Genomic DNA, 26,603 nt, shown 5'->3' with positions numbered 1-26,603 from the left:
TATGCCCCATTTTGGGCCTGATTTGCCCCTGAGCCCCAAAGATTAGGGGGCTTGGCTTGAATCGAGGACTGTTGGGAAAATGATAAGGCCATACAATCCTCAAAGAAGTGGTGTTAAAACAATTCCCCAGAATTCAAATTATAATAACCAAACATTTCTGATATCTGTGTTTTCAGATTGGGCTGCATTCAAAATTTTGGGACCCCAAAATACACTTGCGCCATCTAATGCATGTCAAAATGATCGCCCCCATTATCTTTTTGTACAAACCCACACTAGCAGTGGATGCGGCAATTTACGCCCCTGCCCTACTCCTAGCGTGGCTAGCCACACCAGGTAAAGTGTTTCCTAGTGGAGCAGTTTTTTTGCATATCTCGGCTGTCATAGTAGCAGCTCTGTTTGAAAGCACAGAAGACATCTTCTGTTTGATGTGTAAGGTAAGTGGGAGGCCTCAGTCGCTGGTGAAGTATCACTGAGAACTAACGTTTTCTTAGTCAAAGTTTAGGTCGACGAAATTGACTCTGGTTCAAAAGAATTCCTGTAAAAGCCAATAAGGGGAAGCACGCAGGAATTGCTGCTCACTGGTGTCAGTTGGCACATACTTACACAGCTCAGAAATATCGTAGTAACATGAATTTAGCTGATACTAAAGCTTGGTGGAAAGCTTGGTATCTCTGTGAGGTCTCATGTCTGTGGAATCTCCACTTCTATGAGTGGTAGGTCTGGTGGTCTTGCTGATCAATCTAGTCAGTCTAGATGTTAAAAATAGCGTCTGTGGTCTTCCATGTTTTCGATGTTAGTTAAGATTTGAAAGTCATCTAGAATGTAGCCGGCCTTTGTAGCAGATTGCTCTAACACTTTCATTTTCACCAGTAAACACCGCAGAGTGAAAGAACGAGAACAAAGAGTAGGACGAAGGGGGAAGAGGGCATCATGCTAACACCACTATCAAACACGCTGTCATCCCTGCATCCCCCCTCTGGCTTTGGACATGGGGGAGCTGGGGGATCAGTGCAGGGAGGTTGGGGTTTTGGTGGCATGGGAGGCTCTGGAGGATTGGGTGGAAGACAGACAAAGTTGACATCAGGGTCAGTCCCGATGGATTTGACGGAAACAAAGGTTGGCCGGTTGTGTTCGTCAGTGATGTTTGAGAGAAATTCCTGGCACGGGGACACATCGCTGTACGTTTTGAGGGCATCAAGCTCGCTGCAGGTTGGATCCAACCTCACGACTCCAATCAGGGTCCAGTAGCCATTGTAATTGACCAACAGGCCTCCTCCTAAGTTAACCTGAAGAGAGAAATTCGTTGTAGTTATTGTGATACTGAAGGACACCTGTAGTGAAAAGAGCTTTCATAGAAGCATCAATCATGCTGTGTGGTGACTGAAGGTCTATGTGATAGTTGGCCTATGCCTAAAGTGAACTGGCCATTTTTATCAATGAAATCTGGTGACTCTGAAAAGAGGGATGAGAACCAGCCACCACAGCCTGTTTTCTAGGTTGCGTGTTGTTAATGAGTGTCTTCCTGTCTGAGGTTGGCCAATTCACTCTATCTACGCTTAAACCCTCAGAGCTCGGATCTATTTTTAACCATTTTGTCTCTCCTGGACTTATAGTCTCAAAAAGTTTGAAAACGTCAACCCTGTGGTGCACAGTCAAGCTCTAAACATCCTTCTTTCAGGACAACCTAAGTTTCAATCAGGTTCTGACAAATGGGGGCTCGTCCGGGATTTGAACCCGCAACCTATCTGTAAATCACCTTTGCATTCAGTCGACAAAGTTCACTCCTGATCAATCTCCGCTCCAGAAAACAATGCCTTGAGTGCTTAAAACCATGCACAATAATATAATCAATGAATTCTCAACATTTAAATCTGTTCGCCATATGAAAACTAAAACGTGACAGATTTGCTAAAGGGCCAGACAATCCTAAATGCTGGGAAAGATAACATGGTATTACATCACAGATACACATAAAGTATTAGTTACCAGGCATTCATCGTCAAGCCAGTGGTGATCTAGCTTTCCAGCACAGATCATGTGATCTTTGAGTTTAGGAATGGAGCATTTGCACGTGTTGTATCCGACTAGTGGTACCTTCATGAGGGGGTTAGTGTAGGAACCTTGGAAAGAGACAAAGAGATTACTTTTTATTGTTATATCGGAGGAAAAACATGGATGATATTAAAGTATGTCGTCTTGTTTGTTTACTCTGTGATCTTACCAGTGGCGACCCAGCTCTCTGTCCCAGAGTGGATGTTGCTGTCCCCTGAGGCGATGCAGACTGGAAATATGAAGTCTGTAAAATTCACAGGGGTGGCCATCCTCAGGAGACACATACTGTCCCTGGTGATCAGTGAGTTGGACGTCGGTTCGTTGCATGTGAAGTAGTCAACTTCTCTCATTTCCTCGCAGTTGTTCTCAGGATCTGACATGTCCATACGCCCAAGAGAAACCGATGCGTGAAGGAAGTGTCTTAAAGAAAAAGATGTGAAGACTCTAGGATTAAACTGGAGGCTGTTTATAATCCGTCAGTGTAGATAGGATTGGTACACACTTTTACACGTCAAATTTGAGTCTTGTAAGACCTGATCTGAGACAAATATACACAATTTTTGCAACCTTCTAAAGCAATAAGGATAAATAAATGAGGTCATAATAATACTTTAACATCTCTCCACTCCACTGAGGTCTACCTGGGTTGTGGTCTTGTGGAAATCCAACATGAAATTGCAGTCAATCTGAGTGGCTCAAGAGTTGAACAAGTGACCAATAAAACAGGAGCAGCCCCTTAATAAAGTCCAGCCTACCAGTCACAGAGAAAATATCCCCGCCAAACAGACAGAAGGATGGTCACTAACTGAGCGAGTAACTTCACTTCATGGTGCGAAAGTGTCGAAGCACGAAAAGCACAAGCGTCAGGCCAAAACCTCCTATCTCCAAAACCACCACTTTTCTGGGAATTAAAAAACAGCTCTTATTGTTGTTAATAATATATCACTGAAAAAATGGTTGTCTGCATCATTCTGACACTTTTTAATGGGTTCAAAATTTGTAAAACCATTTGACAGATCTAAAAAGTGACAAATAGCTCTGATTTATGAAAAACATAATAAGAAGAAATAAAGATATGAGGTTTTAGCCTGATACCAGTGGGAAAAAAGCTTGTTTCACCACTTTAATCCTGATTTTGCTGCTTTCGCCAATTTCTGCATTTACATTTTACCCTTATCTGCAACTCTTTGCCCTTTTGAGTCATTTTTCACCCATATTTACACCCTTTTGCTCATTTTGCCAATTTCTTTTCAACATTTTTAAGCAACTTTTGCAACTTTTTGCCCTATTTTATCATTTTATCAATTTTTTGTCATCTCTTGCCAATTGTTCCACTTCATTTGGCGGGTTTTACCCTATTAAATATTCTAAATCTGTTTTTGCAGCCTTTTACTCTTTTCTCCACTTATTTTTCAGTTTAGTTTTTCAAAAAATTGCAACTTCTTGCCCCTCTAAGCCATTTTTAACCATATTTGCATACTTTTGTATATTTTGCCAATTTCTTTTCACCACCTTTAAACCATATTTGCAACTTTTTCCCTAGTTACTCATTTTGTACCCATTTTGCAGCTTTTCTCGCCACATTTTGCCCATTTTTTTCACTTCTTTATGTCCTCTTTGGCCGCTTTAAACCTATTTTTTTCAGTCTTTTCACTATTTCCTCCATTTATTTTTGACACTGCCGACCTTTTTACTATTTTTTGAAACTCTATTTTACCACTTTTCACTCAATTGTGTGGCCTTTTGCACCTTTTTGCCACTTTTTACTCGTATTTGCAGCCTTTTGCTAATTTTTTAAAAATTTCTTTTCACCACCTTTAAGCCATATTTGCAACTGTTTGCCCATTTAATCATTTTTAACCCATTTTGCAGCTTTACTGCCACTTTCCCCCCATTTTTCCCACTTCTTTTTGCCCTGTTTAGCCACTTAAAACCTTTTTTTTGTAGTCTTTGCCTATTGCTTTTCTTGTTTTTGCCACTAATTGCCCCTTTTTCACTTATTTTTGCCCTGTTTGACCCCCTTAAACCTGTTTTTGCTGGCTTTTACTCTTTTCTCCACTTATTTTTGACACTATTTAGTTTTTGTTTTTTTTTTTGTTTTTTTTTTTTACTATTTTTGCAACGTTGTGCCCTATTAAGCCCCATTTCACCCTTATTTGCAGCCTTTTGCTCATTTTGCCAATTTCTTTTCACCACTTTTAAGCTATATTTGCAACTTCTTGCCCTATTTATTCATTTTTAAACCAATTTTACAGCCTTTTGCCATTTTTTCAGCATTTCCTACCACTTTTTGCCCATTACTCCACTTCTCTTAGCCACTTTTTACCTATTTTTTAACTTCTTTCTGCCCTATGTATCCCCTTGAAATTTTTTCAGTCCTTTCACTATTTTCTCCACTTTTTTTGACACTGTTTACTTTGTTACTATTTTTTGCTACTTTTTGCCCTATTTAGCCACTTTCCACTCAATTTTGTAGCCTTTGGCCCATTTTGCACCTTTTTGCCACTTTTTACTCGTATTTGCAGCCTTTTGCTAATTTTTTAAAAATTTCTTTTCACCACCTTTAAGCCATATTTGCAACTGTTTGCCCATTTAATCATTTTTAACCCATTTGCAGCTTTTCTTGCCAATTTTCACCCCAATTTTGTAGCCTTTTGCCAATTTCGCATCTTCTTTTGGCCACGTTTTCTCTTAAGATGCTTTTAACCCATGTTTTGTCATGTTTTGTCCATTTTCCACTTCTCTCTGTCACTGTTAACTATTTTTTTTAATTACTTTTAACTTTTTTTCATTCTTCTTACCAATTTTTGCCTTTGCATCTCTATTTGCTACTTTTTACCCATTGCCAATTCTTTTTTGTAACTTCAAACCCATGTTTGCTACTTTTTCCTATTTGGCCACTTTTGATCCATTTTTAAGCCTTTAGCCACTGTTTTTAGCCTCTTTTGAAATAGTTTTTTCCTCTTTTTGCGCACTACACTTTGTCACTCTTACCAATTTTTGACACTTTTGCATCATTTAGCATCTTTTTACCCATTTCTTAGGCTTTTACTCATTTCCACTTCTTTTTGTACATTTTTTTAGCACAAATTTACCTCTCTCAACCTTTTTTTTTTTTGCCATTTTACATTTCCCCCATTTTTCATCCCACCTTTTGCCCATTTTCCACTTCTTTTTGCTACGTTTCACCCATTTCTCTTTTTACAATTATTCAGTCCTTTTCCTTTAAAGTTATTGCTTATCCTCTAATTTATTTTCCTGCCATTTGTGCACATTATGGCCTATAGCTATAGAGTCTGACATTACCGTCCTTATTGTTAAGCTCAGTCTGCCCATCCACATTGTTAACATTATCAATATAATAATTTGCTTTAAGAAAAAGGGTTTAGATTTTGAAAAATGCTGTCTTGTACTACAGAATGAATAGACTAAATAAAGTTGATTCTATAAGAGTGATTATTATTCAGGAGAAAATTAAAATATGGTTTTCACAGCTCAATGATTTTGCTGACCCCCATGGACCCCCAGTTTGTTCCCTCATGGGCCCCTTTGCTGTCTTTAAAAAAGTTTTATTATTATTATTATTATTATTATTATTATTATTATATTATTATTATATTATTAGATTATTTAGATGATGTTGTGAATCTGTTTCCCTGTTATTCTCCTGTCCTAACCCCACTAAGTAAAGAACAAACAGTTCAAGGTTAAAAACTTCCACAGTGTCTCACCCAGCTCCACAGTGGCCGTCTGTCAGCACCCACTGCTGATTGATGAGGGAGCCTAAACAGCGGATACGCCCATCAATGGTGATGATAGCCTGCCAGGGCAGATGGTCTGGATGACCGTCCACCATTTTGCCACATTCTGCAGAAAAGAAGAATTGATAACATGCAACATGGCGATTTTAACATCAAGCAAACTGCAACATTAACATGGTTTGAAGATAAAAATATAGTTATTTGTGACAGATTGAAACTGGGATGCTTACCTGGCATAACGGCGTGACCCCCTGAGGTTGAAAACAGACAGAAACATGTTCAATATCAGAACGACTGGGTCAAAGTAACACCATCCCTTTCCTTTGTTTCCCCTCAGATTTCTTAAACCCAGCTCAGACCAAAGATTCCCCATGAGACAAGCTGAAACTTGGACTGCTTAGCTTGTGACAGAAGCAACGTTCAGCTTACACTGCTGCAATAGAGGAGATGATATATTTCTGCATCCTGAACTAAGTCCCCTCAGCTTTTCCCTTTGATGTCTTAAACCAGTCTGGCTGCATCACAGATCTCTGAACCTGTCTTTACTGAAATCTCAGAGTCCCAGCCACAGCCCTGCATTTCTGAGAAACTAAGACTTTTGAAAAACGTAAGGCTTTTGTTTTCTTGACTTTCTGTTGTGACACAGCGATACAAGGAAACAGATCAACAAAAAGTAATTCAACCTTTACTTATTGTCCCACTTTTGAGGTCTGACCCATTTACCAACAAGTTGCACAATAATCTGATGAATACTTACTTTTTGCTATGCTATATTTGCCTTATTTAGCCACTTTTAACCCTTTTTTTGCATCCTTTTTGCCCATTTTGCAGCATTTTTGCCACTTTTTCTTGTCATTTTCATCCATTTTTAGCTCTTCTATTTGCCTCATATAACCCATTTCAGCTATTTTTTTTACATTTTAATGCCATTTTTGCCCATTTTCACCACTTTTTGCCATTTTCTTCCTTTATCATAAACTTTTAAACTATATCTGCCCCTTGTTGCGCTGTTTAGCCACTTACAATTCTTTCTTGGTTGCCTTTTGCCATTCTTGCAAGTTTTATGCCACCGTTTGCCCATTTTCCTCTACTTTTTGCCACTGTTAACTAATATTTGCAACTTTTTACCCTATTAAGCCTCTTATAACCCATATTTCTATTTTGTTTTTCAAATTTCTCCCTTTAGACATTATTTTGGTGCTTTTATTTGCCCCGTTTTTGCGTTTCTATTCTCCTTTTTTCAATACCACTTCTGCCCATTGGTCCATTTAATTTTTTTTACTGTTTGCCATATTTCTGCCTTTTTCACCATATTTGCCCTTCTCTTGCCTCTTGTAACCCATTTTTACATTTTTTTTTTTACATATAAAGCCATTTTTGCCAATTACCAGCATTTTTGTGTTTTTTATACAGCTTTTGGCCCGTTTTTCCACCTTTTTTCACTATATATGCCCCTTTTTGTGCTTTCTATCCACTTATTAGTCTTTCTTGGCAGCCTTTGGCCCATTTTGCAAGGTTTTTTGCCACTTTTTGCTACTTTTCCTCTTCCTTTTCTTTGCCCCCTTTTAGTGTTTTTATTCTCCTTTTGTCCATTTATTTTTTTTTTCAGTTTTACCCTATTTTTGCCAGGGTTTTTTTTTTTTTTGCCTTTTTCAACCAGTTTTAGCTCTTCCCTTGCCTCTTAAAACCCATTTATGCATTTTTATATTCATATGCAGTTTTTGCCCCTTTTCCTCTTCTTTTTTCTACTTTTCACCCACATTTTCCATGTTTTTCCCTAACATATGTTCATTATCACAGAAAAGTAAGCTGGTAAATTGTGCTTAAATAGAATCAGTGTAAAAAATAACTGCCTAGATTCATATGAAAACTTGAGTCTGAAAACAGAAAAAAGCAAAACCTGTCTTTGAAAAAATAATCAGTCATCTTACCGTTGGGTGTAAAAAGGAGCATCAGAGTCACGCTGCACAGGATCTTGTAGAGAGCCATCTTTTAACTGAGTGTCCTTCGATTTCTCCTCAATTTATACATCTTTACCAGCATTCTTAACCCCACCTAAAGAGGCACACCTATAACAATGATCCATATAGACTTGATGTCTGAATTAGGTCAGCCATAGGTAAACATGTATATCTTGATTCCTGTGTCTGACAGTACTTGATGTTCAGAATTGTCAATCAGCTGATGTTTATGACCCAATCAGGAATGCTCCAGCCACATATTGTGAAATTTTATTTATAAGTGGGTCATCCATCATGCCAAGTTATCCTTATATGCCCCAGCATCTGTGCATCCCTGTCAAAACAACAGTCACTGTCAGGTGTCACAGTGAGCTTTGTTGAGCTGTTGAAAACAGGTGAAACTATGCACTTCTTTGATGTCCTTGGCTTTTTCCTCGTGCTATTATTTCTTCAAACTGATGGATTTAAGTAAACTGGTGAAGTATTTCTTTGATGGTAGTTGAAACCAGATACTGTAGCCGGTATCATCATGGCTGTAGGTATCTATAAAAAAGCTTTGGGTTACAGAGCCACTACTAAAGCGGAGTACACACATAAGGATTTTCTAAATCTTAAGAGATTTTTTATCTGTTAGAGACCCCACACATGAAGATAAAAAATCAGGCATTGAACAGTTTTGATCGTACTGTGTGTGGTGTGCTCTGATAATCTCAACACAGCACACCACACACATCATGACTCTGTCCAACCACCGATCTAGAATCTCGTCCTCTAAGCCAGAAATCTCGCGTGATCACACGTGATCTAACAAAAACGAAGAAGAATAAACATAGCGACAACCGGAGAACACAACACGCAACATGGATGAGGACACACAAGAGGAGAGAATGATGGTGTTCTTGGGACTATTTTTAATGGAAAAATCCTGAACTAAAACAACGAACGGAGTGGCCGGCCTACCAAAATTACTCCAAGAGCGCATCGACGACTCATCCAGTAGGACACAAAAGAGCCCAAGACAACATCTAAAGACCTGCAGGCCTCTCTTGACTCAGTTAAGGTCAGAGTTCATGATTTAACAATAAGAAAGAGACTGGGCAAGCTTGGCATCCATGGGAGAGATCCACCGCTGACCAAGAAGAACACAAAGGCTCGTCTCAGATTTGACAAACAACATTTATCTTAGAACTGGCAGGATGGATGTTATGTAGCTCTCTTAAGGGGATATTTCAGTATTTTTGAAGTGGGACTATATGACGTACTTGGAGGGCAGCTACAACATAATTATAGGGTTATTCTGTATGAGAAATATGAATAAAATATGGAAATAGATCCAACTGAATGAATATTTTCTCAGCCTGTTTGGTATTTTTTATCATAAACAGATGCAATAAAGATAGCCAGGTAATGTATGCATAAAAGTCTACACAGGAAAATCTGGTGAGTAATTTTTTCCAGAGTAAAAAGTATTTTACTCAAAAATAGTAAGATGTACTCTTTATTGAGTATATTTATTACCAGCCACCAAAAGAGTTGGAGAAAAAACACAGAGTAGATTTTGTGGGAGTAAACTTTTAACCACACCCACTTAAGTTTCAACTCAGCTGCCATCACTCAAGGACAGTCACAGCTGCAGCTCGTTAGGTGTCCCAGCTGCAGATAATCCTTGGCAATCACGATGTCCTCACCTGGTGATGAACCTTCAGACACCTTTGTACTGCAGCGTCTAGTCAGGTAACTCCTCCTCACCCTTTGATAATGAAGTGATTTTTCAGTGAGGTTTTTTTTTTTTTGCCTTGTCTAACTATTTGTCTTCTTTTTTTGCAGCGTCTCCGTCTCTCTGACAGTGCTATTTCCAACCACCAGCAAGGACACTCACCATCATTTGCACTATTGTTGTAAAATGAACTTCTTTAACTTTACCACCTTGTCTCGTGCTCTGCTCCTGAGTTTTTGTCCTATGTTCATCATAATTGTTTCTGTAATATTAGAACACTGTCTAATATGTATAGGCAAAAACACCTATTTTGTTGTTACGCCATTTATAGGTGTAAAGGCAGAATTATCTATTAAGAGGAAAATGTAGCTCTATCTAAAGAAGAAGATCAATCTATCTAGAGCAGTGGTTTTCAAAGTGTGAGGCGGGCCTCCCCTGGGGGGCGCCACAGAGCTTCAGGGGAGGCACGGAAACATAAACCAGAAAAAAAGTGATTTGCTTTGCTAACCTCAGCTGTGCATGGAGCAAAATAAATAGACGTAAAGTTACTTTAAGGCAGTTATACTCAACGTGTGATTGTTAGTGGGTCTTTGATGACTTCATTTTAAATATTATTCCCCCAGAAAACGTTTAAAAAAGGGACACTTTTTTGCCCCTTTATACCATTTTTTGGACATTTTTCATCCATTTAAGCAGCTTTTTGTCATTAAATACCACTTTTTCCCTACTTTTTGCCCATTTTTGCCACGCTTGACTGTTTTTTTACTCATTTTTTTTTTTACCTTGTTTTTGCCACCTTTGGACCGTTTTTTGCCACCTGTTACCATTTTTTCACTTCTCACCAATCTTTTTTTTTCACTTTTTTCCCCATTTTTGTCTGTTTTCACCCCTTTTTTGTTGCTTTTTGACCATTTTTTGCCATCATTAATTTATTTTCATAGCTACTTTAAGCTGTTTTTGCCATTTTCCACCAATTAAGGCATCCTATAATCATTTAATTCCACATTTTTCCTACTTTTTGCCCTTTTTTGCCACGTTATTTTCCATTTTTTGTCCTTTTTCACTATTTTTTTTTCCATTTTTCATCTATTTAAGCATCCTTTTGTCATTTAAGACCACTTTTTTCCTTATTTTTGTGTGTCTGTGCATTGAATGAATAATTTTCTCTTAGGGGAGGCTCATTCTCACACACTTTGAAAACCCCTGATCTAGAGTAAGATACAGTTCTACATAACCATTCCCATGGAGTAGAAATTCTTTCGTAATGAGTCGAAACATTTCTATAAGGAATGAAAAACAGTTCTGAAAGGACTAAATACAACACTGTATTGAGAAAAAAAAAACAGCATAATGGATAAACTATGGTCTGAATTACTCTGTAGTAAGTTGCGTTAGAGTTGTTTTTGTTTTGTTCACTTTTTAGAGTAAAAACAACTCTGAAAACATTACTCTACAAGCAAAGTGAATTTTACTCCAAATAGACTGGGACCAAATGTATTTTTCAGAGTAATCAATTAACTCAATATGAGTAAAATTTACTCAGGTAAATTTACTGTGTATATGTACTAGTATAACTGTGCTGACTCACCAAAAAAACAAACAAACAAACAAAAAAAAACATCTGAGAAATCTTTTTTATTAGATGGCTGATTTTTATTAGATTATTAGATTAGGTACCCCAAAAAACTTAAAAGACCTAACAAGATTTTGTAGCGAACATTCTAACCATGCAATTACAAGACATAATTGTTAATAATTTTTATTGACTGTTACCCTGTTACCTTGTCTGCTACAATCATAAAACATCACCAAACACATCCTCTAAACAGAATCCCATCGCCAATAAAACAAAATATTGATCATTGTGAATTAGGGGGTAGTACTTTTAGGCAGGGTCAACAACAAAATCTTTCATTTTAGGAATAAAATACAGAGTTTGAAAATTGAGCAAATTAAAGTACGACTTAACTCCTTTGATAGGCTTCAAACCGTCAGGGCTGGGGTGCAGGTGGCCTAGCAGCACTGTTCCTTCTAAGGGGTTTAATTGTGCACTGCTGTCCATCTCTGCACAGAATAGAAAAAAGTTGCTCCCTCAAAAATTCCCGTCTTTTTTTTTTTAATATGCGCTGTGATCAATGGCACATTCATGCGCAGGCTAGCTGGTACTCTAGCTTAGAGTTTCTACCTCTATGGGGCCTCATACGTGAGAGATGTAAAGTGTGGCTACCACATAATGCAACAGCTGAAACACTGATGGCAGGGCTTAATATTAACAGCCGCTGAATGCGGGTGGATTCCAGCCATGGAGGGTACCTCAGTAACTCAATTTGTGGAGGTAGACTTCCTTTAGGAGACCTGGCTGTAATACGGCTGATAAAGCATGAAAACAGAGCATGTGCTTTGTCTCATCCCAGATGTTCAAGCTTTCTGCTTTTTTCTATAAAACTGCAAACTTTGTTATATCTGTTTTCACCTGAGGACAAAGGCTTTTAAATTAGAATAACACTTTTTTTTTTTTTTTTTACATTTCAAAGGATTGTAAATCCTTTAAATGGAAACCTTGGTTATGTTAAACAGGATTTCCAGACATCAAAATTGTGGCTAGCTAAAACTGAGAGTGGCTTGTGAATGAATGAATGAAATTCACGACTTGAACAGTGATTTTTAATCATTATAGTCACAGTCACGTAATGATATTTGGAGTTGGAGAGGTGATGCCATGGTGCTGCCACGTGGACGTAGCATACACGTCAGATGTCGCCCACAGTTGATGAAGTAGGGGCTGAGGGGAGTCAAATGTCTGCTCAGACATTTGACAATTAGAGGGAACACTGCCCAGTGGTTAGAGTTTGAATCTGACTTGCTTCTTTCTCTGCTGATTCCCAACACTATTCACCATCCTGTCCTCTCTGAATAAAGGGAACAGTCCTAAAAAGCTGACTTTTCAGGGCTGGTACCAGAGGGCTCTTATCTGACCACAATCTTGAAGTTTTCCACCACTGCAGTTTGTAATGTTTCTCTCTGATTTAAGATTGATTTTGGCATACCAACAATCCCAGTGATTCGGTTATATGATTTTATTCCCTTGTTTCCCACATAAAAGAAGAAGGTGGCTACACACTTAACAATTGAAGGCATTACTTGGGTGGCGTTCAAAAAACGAAGAAAAAGGCAAAGGTAAAAGACTGTGAACATATTTCTTTACAAGGGGGGTGGAACTACATATCCCATGTTCCATTGTGATTCATTTCATTAGTTGTTAATGAAAGCTTTTCAAGCTTCCAATCCATGTATTTACCTTTTTCTACACTTATCTTTATAACAGTGATTATACGTGAATGTAATATGCTGTAGTGTAAGCATTTATCGCTTCATCAACAGTTGACAACTTTTGTTCGCGGGCTTGGTAGACATTTCCATGGTTACCAGAGACCCCACCAATTAGATACATCGCTGTGACACTCAGGGTTGTGGGTATTGTAGTATTTTTGACTATGTTTTACCTAAAACGAGGTTGATATCTTGCAAACTTTTGTCCTCTACAGGACAATATATCATCGTTCAACACTCAGGTAGCTTGTGGTAAGTCTAACTCCGATAATCCTGATGATAAGGCAAATAATCAAATCCAATATGAGAATGAGGATGGGATTTTTGCTTCTGGAACCACACTGTTAAGCCCTACTGATGATAGCAGACCGGGCTGCTTCCAAAATAGTTTACACAACTGCAAACCTGAATGATCAGACTGGGAAATGTCAACAACCAGAAGTTGGTTGTGCATTGCACAGCTCACAAACATGGCAATAAACCCGAACACTACTATGGCTCATGCCAAGAGGATTGTTTAGACTGAGACCTCTCTGAGAATCTCCACTGTAAAATTGCGACTACAAACGGTTGGTCTGGTGGTCTTGGTGATCAATCTAATCCATCTAGATGTTAAAGATTATAAAAAAGTTTTTTTATGGGATTGGTTGTCCCTGTTTTTGACATTGGTTAAGATTTGAATGCATCTAGTATGTAGCCAGCCTTCTTAGCAGATTTTATTTTCACCAGTAAATACCGCAGAGTGAAAGAACAAGAACACAGAGTAAGACGAAGGGGGAAGAGGGCATCATGCTGACACCACTATCAAACACGCTGTCAACCCTGCATCCCCCCTCTGGCTTTGGACATGGGGGAGCTGGGTGGTTGGTACAGGGAGGTTGGGGTTTTGGTTGCATGGGAGGCTCTGGAGGCTGGGCTGTTGGCGCAATTGGAGGCTCTGAAGGATGTGGACAGACAAAGTTGGCATCAGGGTCAGTCCCCATGGAGTTGATGGAAACAAAGGTTAGCTGGTTGTCATGGTAGGTGGCATTTAAGATATATTCTGAGAAAGGGGCCACGCTGCTGTAGGTTTTAAGGCCATCAAGCTCGCTGCAGGTTGGATCCAACCTCACGACTCCAATCAGGGTCCAGTAGTTACGTTGATTGACCAGCAGTCCTCCTCCTATGTTAACCTAAGAAGAGAATTTTGTTGTAGTTATTGTGATATTGACACCTGTGAGCAAAGAGCCTTTAGCACAAAGAGGTAACTCTGGTGGTCTGTTTGTATTACTCTGTAAAACTGCAAAAGTTAAACATACTCATAATATTTGTTCAAACTGATGGACTCAGGTTAAAATGCAATATTTACACTGCAACCCCTAATGGGTTAAAAGAACTCAAAACATTAGAGGAAACAGATTACATACATATCTATCACGTACATTAATCTTGAATATTTATGCCACTCAAGCTCGGCCAGCTGAAGTTTTATATTGTGGTTGGTCCCCACAGCTGGCACTTTTTAACTGAGTCAGTAACTTCAGTCCAGGCCCGCCCACAAATTTAGCTAGGCCCCTGACAAACCCAGAGAATGGGCCCTCCCCAGTTGTGATTTATTGATGACATTAGTGTATGTGTGTTGCATCAGTGGCATTAGTGCTAGCTATCCTAGCTAACAGCTTCATTTTGGTCTGATGTTGAAGTTATTTCAAGTTATTTATTTGTGCCCCTTTTAACCTCCCTTAACCATTTCTGTCACTTTTCATCAATTTTGCAATTTTTTTTAACCAATTTGCCTCTTTTTTACCTTTTTTTCTTTCTTTTTTTTTTTTTTTACCACATTTCAACCCCTTTTCATCAGCCCACTCTCTTTTTGCCACTTTTTTAACCCCTTCTCACCACTTTGCCTGCCATTGTTGCCATGGGTTTTTTTTTGCCTCTGTTGACCCATTTTTCCACTTTTATCATATTTTTTTGTGCCAATTTAAACCCAATTTTGCCTCTTAAAAAACATGTTTGCAATCTTTCCTCCTATTTCACCACCTCTTCCCATTGTGCCACATTTAAGCCATTTTGAGACTTCTTGAACCCTTTCTGCCTTTTTTCTGGCCATTCTACCACATTGAACCCATTTTAACCACTTCTTCTGACATTTTTTGCTGACTAACCATACTTCATCCTTTGTATTACTCATTTTAGCAACTTTTTAACCCTTTTTCACCATTTTATCCTGACATATTTTCCACTTTTGACTCATTTGTGCCATATTAACCAATTTTGCAACTTCAATTTACTGTTTTTGCCAACTCAAGCCCATTTCTGCTTTTTTAAATACATTTTTGCAACAATGTATTCTATTTCACCACCTTTTCTGCCCACTGTACCACATTTAAGCCATTTTGCCACTTCTCTAACCCTTTCCATCACTTTTTTTGGCCATTTTGCCACATTGAGCCCATTTTCACCACTTCTTCTGCCAATTTTGGCTGACTAACCATATTTCACAATTTGTATTACTCATTCTAACAACTTATAACCCCCTTTCATTACTTTTTCTGCCAATTTTTTTCATTTTTGACCCATTTTTGTCCCATTAACTGTTGTTTCCAATTTTTTCCCACCAATTTAAACCCATTTTTGCCTCTTTTAACAAATGTTTCCCAATCTATTATCTCCTTTTCACCATCTTTTCTGCCCATTGTGCTACATTTAAGCCATTTTGCCACTTCTTGCACCCTTTCCACCACTCCTTCTGGCCCTTTTGCCACATTTAACCAATTTTTTTTTTGCCATTCTTCTGAATTTTTGCTGATTGTTACCATGTTTCACTCTTTGTATTACTCATTTTAGAAACTTTTCAACCACTTTTAACCCCTTTTCTGTCATCTTTGCCACTTTGGACCCATTTTTTGCCACCTTCATGTATTGTTTTTGCCAAATCAAACCAATCTTTACCTCTTTTATCACATTTTTGTAGCCTTGTATCTTATTTCACCACCTAAGCCATTTTGCCTCTTTTTGTACCATTTCCACCACTTTTTCTGCCGTTTTGCCATCATTTAAACATTTTTTTTTCAACTGTCCACCCTTTGATACCTCTTTTAACCCATTTTTGCCACTTCTTATGTTAATTTTGCTGATTTGAACCATAATTCACTGTTTGTGTTGCTAATTTTAGCGACTTGTAACCCCTTTTCACTACTATTTCTGCAATTTTTGTGAACTTTTATGCTTCTGTTGACCCATTTGTGTCACTTTAAATCTATTTTGACCACTTTTAATCCATTTCTGCCATTTTTTACCTGTGTCATTCTCTTTTTAGAAAAGCGGTTTACAATTTGAAGATGGCTTTATAATATGGCATTAATAAATAAATAAATAAATAATTTGAATGTATTTTCGAAATAAAGTAGTTGTTGTGGGCGAAGTGAAATAATATACATATACAGCATGAAAAACAAACACAATGATGTAACCAATGGATCATCGACAGTTAAATCTGTTAAATCTGTTTGTACACTAACATAATCAGAGTTTGATAACCCCAACCTGACAGCCTGGAAAAGGCTGAGATAACCAGGCATTACATGACAAATACACAAAAGGTTGTAGTTACCAGGCAGTTATCATCAAGCCAGTGTTGATCCTGATGTCCAGCACAGATCATGTGATCTTTGACTTTAGGCAAGAAGCATTTACATTCATTGTTTCTGACCACTGGTACTTTCAGCAGGGGATTAGGATAAGAACCTAGTCAGAGAAATTTTAAAGTTCACATTAGGCTGCCAAAAGAGAAATAAAAGCATGTGCAGCTACTTATTATTGAAGAAGAAAATGCATGATTGTGAAATGTTTGTTCTTGTTGGTGCACTCTGTGATCTTACCAGTAGCGACCCAGCTCTCTGTCCCAGAGTGGATGATGCTTTCTTTAGCAAGTATGCAGACCGGAGATATGAGGTCTGTAAAATTGACAGGGGGGTACATCTGCAGGAGACAAATACTGTCCCTGGTAATCTGGGAGTTGGCTGTAGGTTTGGTGCATTTGGCCTCATCAACTTCTCTTGATTCTTTGCAGTTGTTCTTAGGATCTGACGTGTTTGTGCATCCCAGGTAAATAGTCGCGTAGTAGTAAATTCTTGAAGGAAAAGATGTGAAGACATTTATGTTAAAACGTTAAAAACTTTACCAATAAGAAGATGATAGTAGTAGTTCTTAGTAGTCATTCTTTTCAGTTTTGTTAGAATGCAAAGTTAGACTGATAAAAAGCCAAGATTATATGGGCTAAATTAAACCCAATGGCAGTTCAAGCATTTAAAGTTTGGACCAGCATAACTTCACTCAGATAAGTTGTTTCCACTGAGTTTGTGAAAGAAGTTGAGTCAAAAGAGGTCCACTCAGTCCTGTAGGATCCAGATCTTGCCTTGAGTGCTGAGGGAGTTTACTAAAAAGGATTTTGTCTAATTTTCACTCATTCCAAGTAAAGTCATCCTACTAAAATAAGGTTTGACATGATCTACAGTGAGATTCAATCCATTTGTGACACTTTTGATCTTCTGTTTAATCATTTACATCTTTGCCACTTCAAGCCAATATATTGTCACTTTTGACCCATTTTTGCCACCTTTTAACCGATTTTCACCATTATCACATATCACCAATTTTTTCATATTTTTTCTTTCTTGACCAACATATGCTGCTTTCTCTCTGTTTAAACATTTCTGCCACTTTTTAACTTTTTAACTTCTCACACTTAATTCCTGCATTTTTGCCCCTTTTGATCTTCCATTCACCATTTTACAGGCCATTTTTGCCACCTCTAGCCAATATCTCATCACTTTTGACCCATTTTAAACCTTTTTTCACCCTTTTTATAACCAATTTTGCATATTTTCCTCCCTTTCTTGACCTGTATTTGCTGCTTTCTCTCATTTTGCCACTTTTAACTAATTTGTGCCAATTTATAACTACTTTTCAGCATTTACAGCCAATTTTTGTCACTTTTGACCCACTTTCACCACTTTTCAACTGCTTTTCACCATTCTTACAACCGATTCAGCAATTTTTTTCTTTCTAAATCCACATATGCTGCTTTCTCTCTGTTTTTTAAATATTTTTGCCACTCTATAGCTACTTCTCACACTTATTTCCAGCATTTTTGCCACTTTTGATCTTCTATTCACCATCTTACAGCCCATTTTTGCCACTTCTAGCCAATATTTTCTCACTTTTGACCCATTTTTGCCACTTTTTAACTGCTTTTCACCCTTTTTAATAATCAGTTTTGCATATCTTTTCCCCTTTCCTAACCTATTTTTGCTGCTTTTTCCCATTTTGCCAATTTTAACTAATTTGTGCCATTTTATAACTACTTTTCGGCATTTACAGCCAATTTCTGTCACTTTTGACTCACTTTCACCAATTTTCAACTGTGTTTCACCATTCTTACAACTGATGGTCCATATTTTTTCATTTCATAACCCACATATTCTGCTTTCTCTCTGTTTGCAACTTCAACCTTTTTTTTTTATCAGCCATTAACTATTTCTCACACTTTTTGCCACCAATCCTGCCACTTTTTACCCATTGTTGCCACTTTTTATCTTCTATTCACCATTTTTACTACCATTCTTTCACCTTTAGCCAGTTTCCTGCCACTTCAAGACAACTTTAGCCACTTTAAACAGCTGATCTGTGCAAGGAAGTTTGATAGTTTATGTTCGTCTTGCTGCCGCTGTTTTTATGTATTTTTTGTGGATGTTCATTTATGTCTACTGCCATTGTTAGTCTTTTATGTCCATTTTATTCTGTTGTATCATATGTGTTATTTCTCAAAAGCCTAACCAGGGACAAGGACTGCAAATTAGCCATGCCTAGATGTCTTTTATACATTGCATCGGTTGCACTGTAATTAAATGCAGCAATGTTTATGTATACTGATAAATAAACGGATAAATAAATAAATAACTATTATAAATTCCCCATCATAGCCAGTGTGGGAACCACAGATTCTGCAAAATCCTGGTCCATTTTGAGGTTAATCTGTGATAACCATTTTTTTTTTTTTGTTTACCAGAATAAAAAATGGCTTTATCAAAGCAACAAACATCTTTTATTTTTTATTTGTGCCATAGTATAAAGCTATCTTAAAAATGTAAATCCCTTTTTCTTTAAGACAAAATAAAATAGCTAAAGTGGGTTAAAAATGTCAAAAATTGGCAGAAAAGATGGTGAAATGGGATTTTTAAAGGGGTGAATGGTGGCAAAAAATAGACAAAAGTGGCAAAATAATGGCAAAAACAGGCATAAAAGGTGGTAAAAGGGGTCAACAGTGGCAATTTTGTCTTAAATGTGACAGAAATGGATGGAAACGGTGCTGAAATGGGATTAAAGTGGAAAAAGTGTTTTCAATGGTCAAACATGGGTAAAACAAATAGCAAGATGCGGTTAAAATAGAAAAAAAGGGGGCAGTGAAAGTGGAAAAAAGGGGTGAATAGTGGCAACAAATGTCAACGGAAGCAAAACAGGTGGAAAGTGGCAAGAGTTGCTTTAGAAATGACAAAAATGGGCAGTGAAAGTGGTGGAAAGGGTTTAAAAGTGACAAAAAAGGCCCAAAAGTGGAAAGAAATTGGATGAAAGTAATACAGTTTTGTTGGGAAAAAATATGAAAGTGGGTTAAAATGTGCCAGAATTAGTGTTAAGAAGCAAACATGGTTGCAAAATAGATTAAAAACTGCAAATAGTAGAGGAAAGAATTTGGCGGAAAAAGTGGAAAACATTGCTTTGATTTCAGCATTAATCTCACCAAATTACCATTTTTTAAATTTTTTTTTTACATTAAATGAACTTTATGTTTATATTTTCATTAAATCAGTAAAAAATACAGTTTGAAATCATTTAAAGAATATTTTTAATTTTCCCAAGGCATCGGGGACCACTTAAATAAAGTGCTATAGAAAATGTTAACAACCTAAGCTACAGGTAATTTCTCTTATCTTAAAAGAAATGCACTTCCTCGGTTGGACACTAGGTGGCACTATTTGCACATTTACAGATCACATATTTAAGTGGAAACAACTTGCATACGTTGTTAGTTAAAAACAGCAAGAGCAAAAAACTAAGAATCAAAAATATTTGTTGATTAAACTCGATCACACTGATCGATATTAAAGTTTTTTGTTTCAAACAAATGCGTTAATAAAAATCAAAGTTAGGTTCAACTGTTTTCATGTCTTGAAATGATGTCACATATTTCTTTTTTAGCTTTTATTTCCTGTCCTTTCCCCACAAACTGAAAACAGAAACTGAGCCTCACCCGTCTCCACAGTGGCCGTCAGTCACCACCCACTGGTTGTTGATGAGGGAGCCTAAGCAGTGGCCGTTGTCAAAGGAAATAACAACCTGCCAGGGCAAATGTTCTGGATGACTTTCCGACAGTTTGCCACATTCTGCAGAAGAAGAAAGGATGATACACAACATGGTGATTGTTACATTAGGCAAAACACTAATTAGCTATGCCTGGAGTTAAAAAAGGAAATTATGCAGTCAGAACAATGCCTAATGACTGTTTCCTGGTAATGAATCTGAAACGAGGAAGTAATACATGACAGAATGCTTACCTTGCATTTCTGCTTGGCACCCTGCTGTTGAAAACACAGACAGAAACATGTCAAAGCTCTTCAGGGCCAGACAGACAGAATTGAGCTCATAAACAGCCACATATATGGACAAAAATCTGAAAATCAGATATGCTTCTTTTTAACACTTGTTATATTTTTTCACTTTTAAAAATATGTCTGCTTGAAAATAGGTTCAGTTATTACAAGATCTGAAAATGTGATAAAATGCTTTATCACATCAATTTAACACAATTTTCAAAGCAGCATCCATTTATCTCACTGCCTCCTCTTTTTTTTGTCACAGATTTATAAAGCCCGGTTCAGACTAAAGATTCTGGACTAATGCAACCCCATACCACCAGAGATGCAGGCTTGGGAACTGTATGCTCAAAACAAGTTGGATAGTCCCTCCTCCCTTTAGTCTGCTGGCGCTCATTGTTTCAAAAGTAAATGTCAAAGTTTGAGTCATGTAATCACAGAACAGTTTTCCAATTTGCCTCGGTCCATTGCCCAAGAGCTTTGGCCCAGAGAGTACATTGGCGTTTCCAGATTGTGTTCAAATATGGCTTTTTTTTTGTTTTGTTTTTTGTTTTTTGTTTTCATTATTGTTGATGGCACGGCATCCTGTGTTGACAAAGCTTTCTGGAAGTTTCCAGTACAGAATCATGCCCGTTTTAATGCAGTGACATCTGAGGGCCTGATGATCCTGTCCAATCATCAGGCCGTGTCCATTGTGCACAGAGATTTTTCCAGATTTTCTGAATCTTTTGATGAGATTTAATACCGTTTTTGTTGGGATATTCAACATTGTTTCAATTTTACATTGAGGAATATTTTCAGACTCATTTTGCAGACTGGTAAACCTTTGCCCATCTATACCTCTTAGAGACCCTGCCTGTCAAAAATGCTCTTTTTATACCCAGTCATGTTACTGATCTGTTGCCAGCTGTTTTGTCATTGTAGTACTTACTGTTCCAGCCTTTTTCTGCCCCGTCCCTACTTTATTGAGATGTCTTGCTGCCATCAAACTCAAAATGAGCTCTTTTTCATGGAACAGTTTCATTCTGCTTTCATTTACTTTTAACACAGTGCCCCAACATTTTTGAAATTCGGATTGTGAGATGAAAACTTTTTTCCACATTCAAAATTGCTGCAACAGTCTTAAATTCCTATGATAGCTGGTATAAAGCTGTTATAATGTGAAAAGTTCATTTAAAAAATTAGATGTTATAATTTTATAATTTGTATTTTATTGAATTTTTCATTAACATTGTCACATTTCAGTCAACAACTCAGATGACTTACATACTGTATATACAGATGACAAGGTGACTTATATATACCTATACATCCACACGTACATATGTAAATACGTACCTACAGGGGCGTAGCTGGGGATTTTGGGCCCCCAGAAAGAATATTACACAGAGCCCCCTTAGCCGGCTAGCCATGCAACAAATCTTGCATCATTTTTACAAAAATCTATGCATTTTAATGTATTTTTAACCATAATTTCACTATTGATGAGCAATATTCTTACACTGGTTATATCAAATTTACTTGCATCATTTCGCAGCGCTGAATTGGACATTTTTGAGGCAGGAGCCGGGCCCCCCAGTATTTTTTTTTCTCTCTATTTGATACAAAATGCAGTCTGTTGGCTGATCCTTTTAGTCGCTTTTAATTCAATGATGACACTAATTACTGAGAAAAAATAAATGAAAATATACTTTTTATTGCAGGCTTCTTATGGGCCCCTCCCTACTGTGGGCCCGGGTAATCAGTACCCTTTTTCCCCACTGTGCTACACCCATGCATGTGGTGCATACATCGTATAAAGACACACAATATTATGATCTTAAATAAAATCAAAGTAGGATTTTATCAACCGAAATATTCTTCCTCCAATAGTATTTGTTGGTGTTTATATCCTATCAAAACAAGATTTCTGTTCTGTAGTTGTCTGCTTGCAGCTCCAAAACCAGGTCTTGGTGGTTTGGTAAACTGGATCGCAAACATCAGTAAGGCTCTTAAAACGGTTGAGTTTCGCCGTGGATCTTTTGGTCAAAATTGGGCTTTCTGGGATCTCAGAATTCCAAATGCAAATCCCTCCCGACTTCACATAGCACTTCGACACAAGGTGACACAACTAATGGTAAGAATTCACGCCACCTCCTTCCTGGTAAATTTGTCGAAAAAGCATCTTGAGAAGAGTTACGTTCGCATCTTTACTCGAGCTGTTTTCAACCCACATATCAACTTAAGTCTAAAAAAAGCAGAAAATGTGTTTTAATTTGAATCTTACCATCGGGTGTAAAAAGGAGCATCAGAGTGACGCCACACAGGATCTTGTAGAAAGCCATCTTCCAATTGCAATTCCTTTAGTCTCTCATCATTTTATACATCTTATTTAGAACACTCAGCCCCACCTAAAGTGTCACGCCTCTGAAAACTACCCATGCAGCAGTGATGTCTGAGACAGGCTATTGAGAAGAGTGTCAAGATTAACATGTATGTCTTGATTCCCATGTTTGACCACGGCTTGTGTTCAAAAGTGTCAGTCAGCTTATGATTCATAATGTATGAATCAGGAGTGCCCGAGCCAAATGTTGTGAAAGTTTCAGATAGAAGTAGGACATCCTTTGTGTTGGAATGAATGGCAAGGTTTTTAAAAGTGTCATTAAAGATGCCCCACAATCTGTGTACCACTCACCCTCAAGGTTTCTGCAACAAGCTTGAAGCTTTTACATTCATTAACTCTACGGTTTTGCAAGGCAGCATTGTTTTTCATGATACCAAACCCTCATGGTTTTAAAATCATGCTTTGGTATTTGTGGTTAGGTGACGAGTACATCTGAATGGAGAATTAAAGGCTCACACATGACCTCATGGAGGCACTGGTGGGCCGTAAACCAGTATCAATCCCATCAATGGTACAATTTCAGCCACAGAGTGGGTTTTTGCCACAGTCATCTCAGAGCCTGGTCATCAACATGTGTTTTTCTCTACGCTGAAGAACTGCAACATAACAAGAAGTAACAAGCTGAACACATAAAGTCAGACCCCTTCATAGTCAGCACCAGAATTACAAGTCATTAGACTCGGTCTCTACTGTCTCAGATTCATTCTGCTGTCTCGGACTTGGTCCCTTCTGTCTCTTACTCAGTTTCTACTGTTACAGACTCAGTTTCTGCTGTCTTAGACTCAGTCTCTACTGTCTCTGACTCAGTTTCTGCTGTCTCAGACTTTGTCTCTTCTGTCTCTGACTCAGTTTCTGCTGTCTTAGACTCGGTCTCTACTGTCTTGGACAGGGCCTCCACTGTCTCTAAACCAGTTTCTACTGTCTCAGAAGAAGTTTCTACTGTGTCAAACTCAGTTTCTGCTGTCTCACACTGTGTCAGACTTTGTTTTTTTTTATCTCAACACTTGTTTTTCTGTCTTTAACTCATTTTCTGCTGTTTTAGATGGGGTCTCTTTTGCCTTCAACAAAGTTTCTGCTTTGTCAGACTATTATTTTTTTTTCATCTTAAGACTTTGTTTCCACAGTCTCAGACTAGGTATATTTTGTCCCTGGCAGTGCAGAACTGTACTGTCTCAGACTCTTTCTACTAAGATTTCATTTGTATTGTCTCTGGCTAAGTTACGTTGACTCAGACTTGGTTTACACTGTCACTTCCTCAGTTTCTTCTTTTCAACTGTGGGATCATCAGATCTGTTACATTTGTGCTGACTGATCAGGTAAAAGTGGAAACTCTTAAATATTTACCCTATTATACTTAAAAAAACACTTAAATATGGACTGATCTTTAGAGTCATGTTTATTCGTTCTCCAGAAGTGCTTACAATTATTATTGCTTAATTTACCATGAAAATTTAAATGAAATATTTCAGTTAAAGTTCTTAAAATCATGAAGCAACACTTTTATTGCCTTTTCCCATAAGACAAACACAATCATTTTCAATCTTTTATATAATGAGGAAGTAAAGCCAAAAGGTAATTTAACAACTGATTTATGAGTTGCCTCTAACCTTAGATGGATGACATAGCGCTAAGGTATTTGCACAGGTGCCAAATGGTACATTTTTTACCACTCCCTGGTGATACCTGCTGGGGTAACTTTGGTTTAAGTTGGCAAGAAGGGTTTGGCTCCAAGCAAGGTGTTATTACCCATTCATCAAAGATTAAACCCCGGTTGATTGATTTAGCCTTTCCTTGATTGACCAGTTTAATGATTGTTTGCTATATAAAAAGAAGAGGCTGGGTTATGGACTTCTGAGAATGACAGTCTTGTGCTCTCACACTTTGATCAATAAGTAATGTAGAGCGACAGACCAAGAACACAGACTAGAATAAAGGTGGAAGAAGCCATCTCCTTTGCACCACTTCCTAATACACTGTCATCCCTGACATCACTGTGTTGGGAGGCGTTGGGGCACACTGTGGCTTTGGGACACGTGGGAACTTCGGGACACATGGGGGTTTTGGATGATGACATGCAAGGTGCAGGGGGTTGATCTTTAGGACAGACGAAGTTTCTGTCAGAGTCATCTCCTGCAGTGCAGAGGGGAGCAAATCCTAGTTGGCTTTTGCCAACCGTGACACCCATGATCCACTCTTGGTAGACAGACACTCAAGTGTATGCTTGAAGGGTCCCAATTGGGGACATCTTTGATCCAAGCTCCCAACTGCAATCAGGGTCCAGGAGCCACCAGTATATATTTCTAGTGTCTCAGACTCGGTTTCTACTGTCCTTACATGGTTCAGACTTGGTTTCTAGTGTCTCAGACTCAGTTTCTGCTGTCATTACCTGGTTCAGACTTGGTTTCTAGTGTCTCAGACTCAGTTTCTGCTGTCCTTACCTGGTTCAGACTTGGTTTCTAGTGTCTCAGACTCAGTTTCTACTGTCCTTACATGGTTCAGACTTGGTTTCTAGTGTCTCAGACTCAGTTTCTACTGTCCTTACATGGTTCAGACTTGGTTTCTAGTGTCTCAGACTCAGTTTCTGCTGTCCTTACCTGGTTCAGACTTGGCTTCTAGTGTCTCAGACTCAGTTTCTACTGTCCTTACAAGGTTCAGACTTGGTTTCTAGTGTCTCAGACTCAGTTTCTGCTGTCCTTACCTGGTTCAGACTTGGCTTCTAGTGTCTCAGACTCAGTTTCTACTGTCCTTACATGGTTCAGACTTGGTTTCTAGTGTCTCAGACTCAGCTTCTGCTGTCCTTACCTGGTTCAGACTTGGCTTCTAGTGTCTCAGACTCAGTTTCTACTGTCCTTACATGGTTCAGACTTGGTTTCTAGTGTCTCAGACTCAGTTTCTACTGTCCTTACATGGTTCAGACTTGGTTTCTAGTGTCTCAGACTCAGTTTCTACTGTCCTCACATGGTTCAGACTTGGTTTCTAGTGTATCCTATATTCCTTACTCAACTTCTTCTGCTGCCGCCTTAAGGCCATAATTGTCTTTTATCTGGTGTAGTGAACTGATAGCATAGGAACCATGTGGTTTAGCTCTACCTGACCTGCACTGCCCTAAAAATGAGGATAAGGTTGTGTGTACACTACCATCACTTGGAAACATTCCCAATAAAGAAGGAAAAAGCTGTAGCTACCATGACATTCCTCCAACATTTCCCAGTTCGCTCTACATCCACCACAGATCATGTTCATTTTGAGTCGAGGAAGGAAGCAGTCACACTCTTTGTACCCCACTATGGGCACTTTCACCCTGGCTGAACCAGGTTTACCTATCAGAGACAAAATGTGAAGGCATAAAAGGAACTGTTGGTGCAGTTTTAGCTGATCAGTGTTACTCCTAAACTTTATTTGTATGTGTGATCTTACGAGTTGCGACATAGCTGTCCATCCCAGAGTGGAAAGTGCTGCTGTTCGACGCAGATTGGCGATATGCTGCCTGTAAAATCCACAGGGTTTTCCATCCTCAGAAGAGACAGTCCATCCTTGACTACGAATGAGTCAGGTGGAGTCTGGATGCATGTGACAAAGTCAACTTTCCTTGTTTCGTCTAAGGGGGGCCTCTGGGTTGTCACTGAGTCCCAGATGAACATATGCAACATGGTCAGGTCTTGTGGAGAAAGAAGTAAAGAAGTCCATGTTTACATGCTTAAGGTCCAGAATAAAGTAAAAATGACTCAATTAGACATTGCTTAGTTTGAGTATGTCTGTAAT

The 26,603-nt window shown here is 38.2% G+C and overlaps 2 protein-coding genes across 2 annotated transcripts; both read right to left on the bottom strand.

Annotated features, from left to right (window-relative positions):
* Window positions 1-866: 866 nt before the first annotated feature.
* On the bottom strand, window positions 867-7,805 carry LOC121504316 (chymotrypsinogen A-like). The gene is made up of 6 exons (XM_041779029.1): window positions 7,748-7,805; window positions 6,047-6,067; window positions 5,787-5,922; window positions 2,225-2,475; window positions 1,990-2,123; window positions 867-1,289 (listed from the first exon to the last, which is right to left on the bottom strand). The coding sequence occupies exons 1-6, from the start codon at window positions 7,803-7,805 to the stop codon at window positions 867-869; spliced, it is 1,023 nt and encodes a 340-aa protein (XP_041634963.1).
* A 5,741-nt stretch (window positions 7,806-13,546) lies between these two features.
* Window positions 13,547-22,782, bottom strand: LOC121504315 (chymotrypsinogen A-like). Its single transcript, XM_041779028.1, has 6 exons — window positions 22,725-22,782; window positions 20,420-20,443; window positions 20,116-20,248; window positions 16,688-16,938; window positions 16,420-16,553; window positions 13,547-13,996 (listed from the first exon to the last, which is right to left on the bottom strand). The coding sequence occupies exons 1-6, from the start codon at window positions 22,780-22,782 to the stop codon at window positions 13,547-13,549; spliced, it is 1,050 nt and encodes a 349-aa protein (XP_041634962.1).
* Window positions 22,783-26,603: the final 3,821 nt, after the last annotated feature.

This window comes from Cheilinus undulatus, linkage group 22 (genome assembly GCF_018320785.1).
Source record: "Cheilinus undulatus linkage group 22, ASM1832078v1, whole genome shotgun sequence".
Classification (NCBI taxonomy): domain Eukaryota; kingdom Metazoa; phylum Chordata; class Actinopteri; order Labriformes; family Labridae; genus Cheilinus; species Cheilinus undulatus.
This window is presented reverse-complemented; position numbering and strand designations above follow the sequence as displayed.

What these genes read in the sequence shown, in the direction of transcription:
- LOC121504315 (XM_041779028.1), bottom strand. Translation starts at nt 22,782, where the DNA reads ATGGCTTTCTACAAGATCCTGTGTGGCGTCACTCTGATGCTCCTTTTT. An exon ending in AGAGAGCTGGGTCGCTACTG is followed by an intron (nt 16,554 to 16,687) that starts GTAAGATCACAG and finishes TTCTCTGACTAG; the next exon opens with GTTCTTATCCTAATCCCCTG. An exon ending in GGCTTGATGATAACTGCCTG is followed by an intron (nt 13,997 to 16,419) that starts GTAACTACAACC and finishes TTCTCTTCTTAG; the next exon opens with GTTAACATAGGAGGAGGACT.
- LOC121504316 (XM_041779029.1), bottom strand. Translation starts at nt 7,805, where the DNA reads ATGGCTCTCTACAAGATCCTGTGCAGCGTGACTCTGATGCTCCTTTTT. An exon ending in GACGGCCACTGTGGAGCTGG is followed by an intron (nt 2,476 to 5,786) that starts GTGAGACACTGT and finishes TTTTTCTTTAAG; the next exon opens with ACACTTCCTTCACGCATCGG. An exon ending in GGCTTGACGATGAATGCCTG is followed by an intron (nt 1,290 to 1,989) that starts GTAACTAATACT and finishes TTCTCTCTTCAG; the next exon opens with GTTAACTTAGGAGGAGGCCT.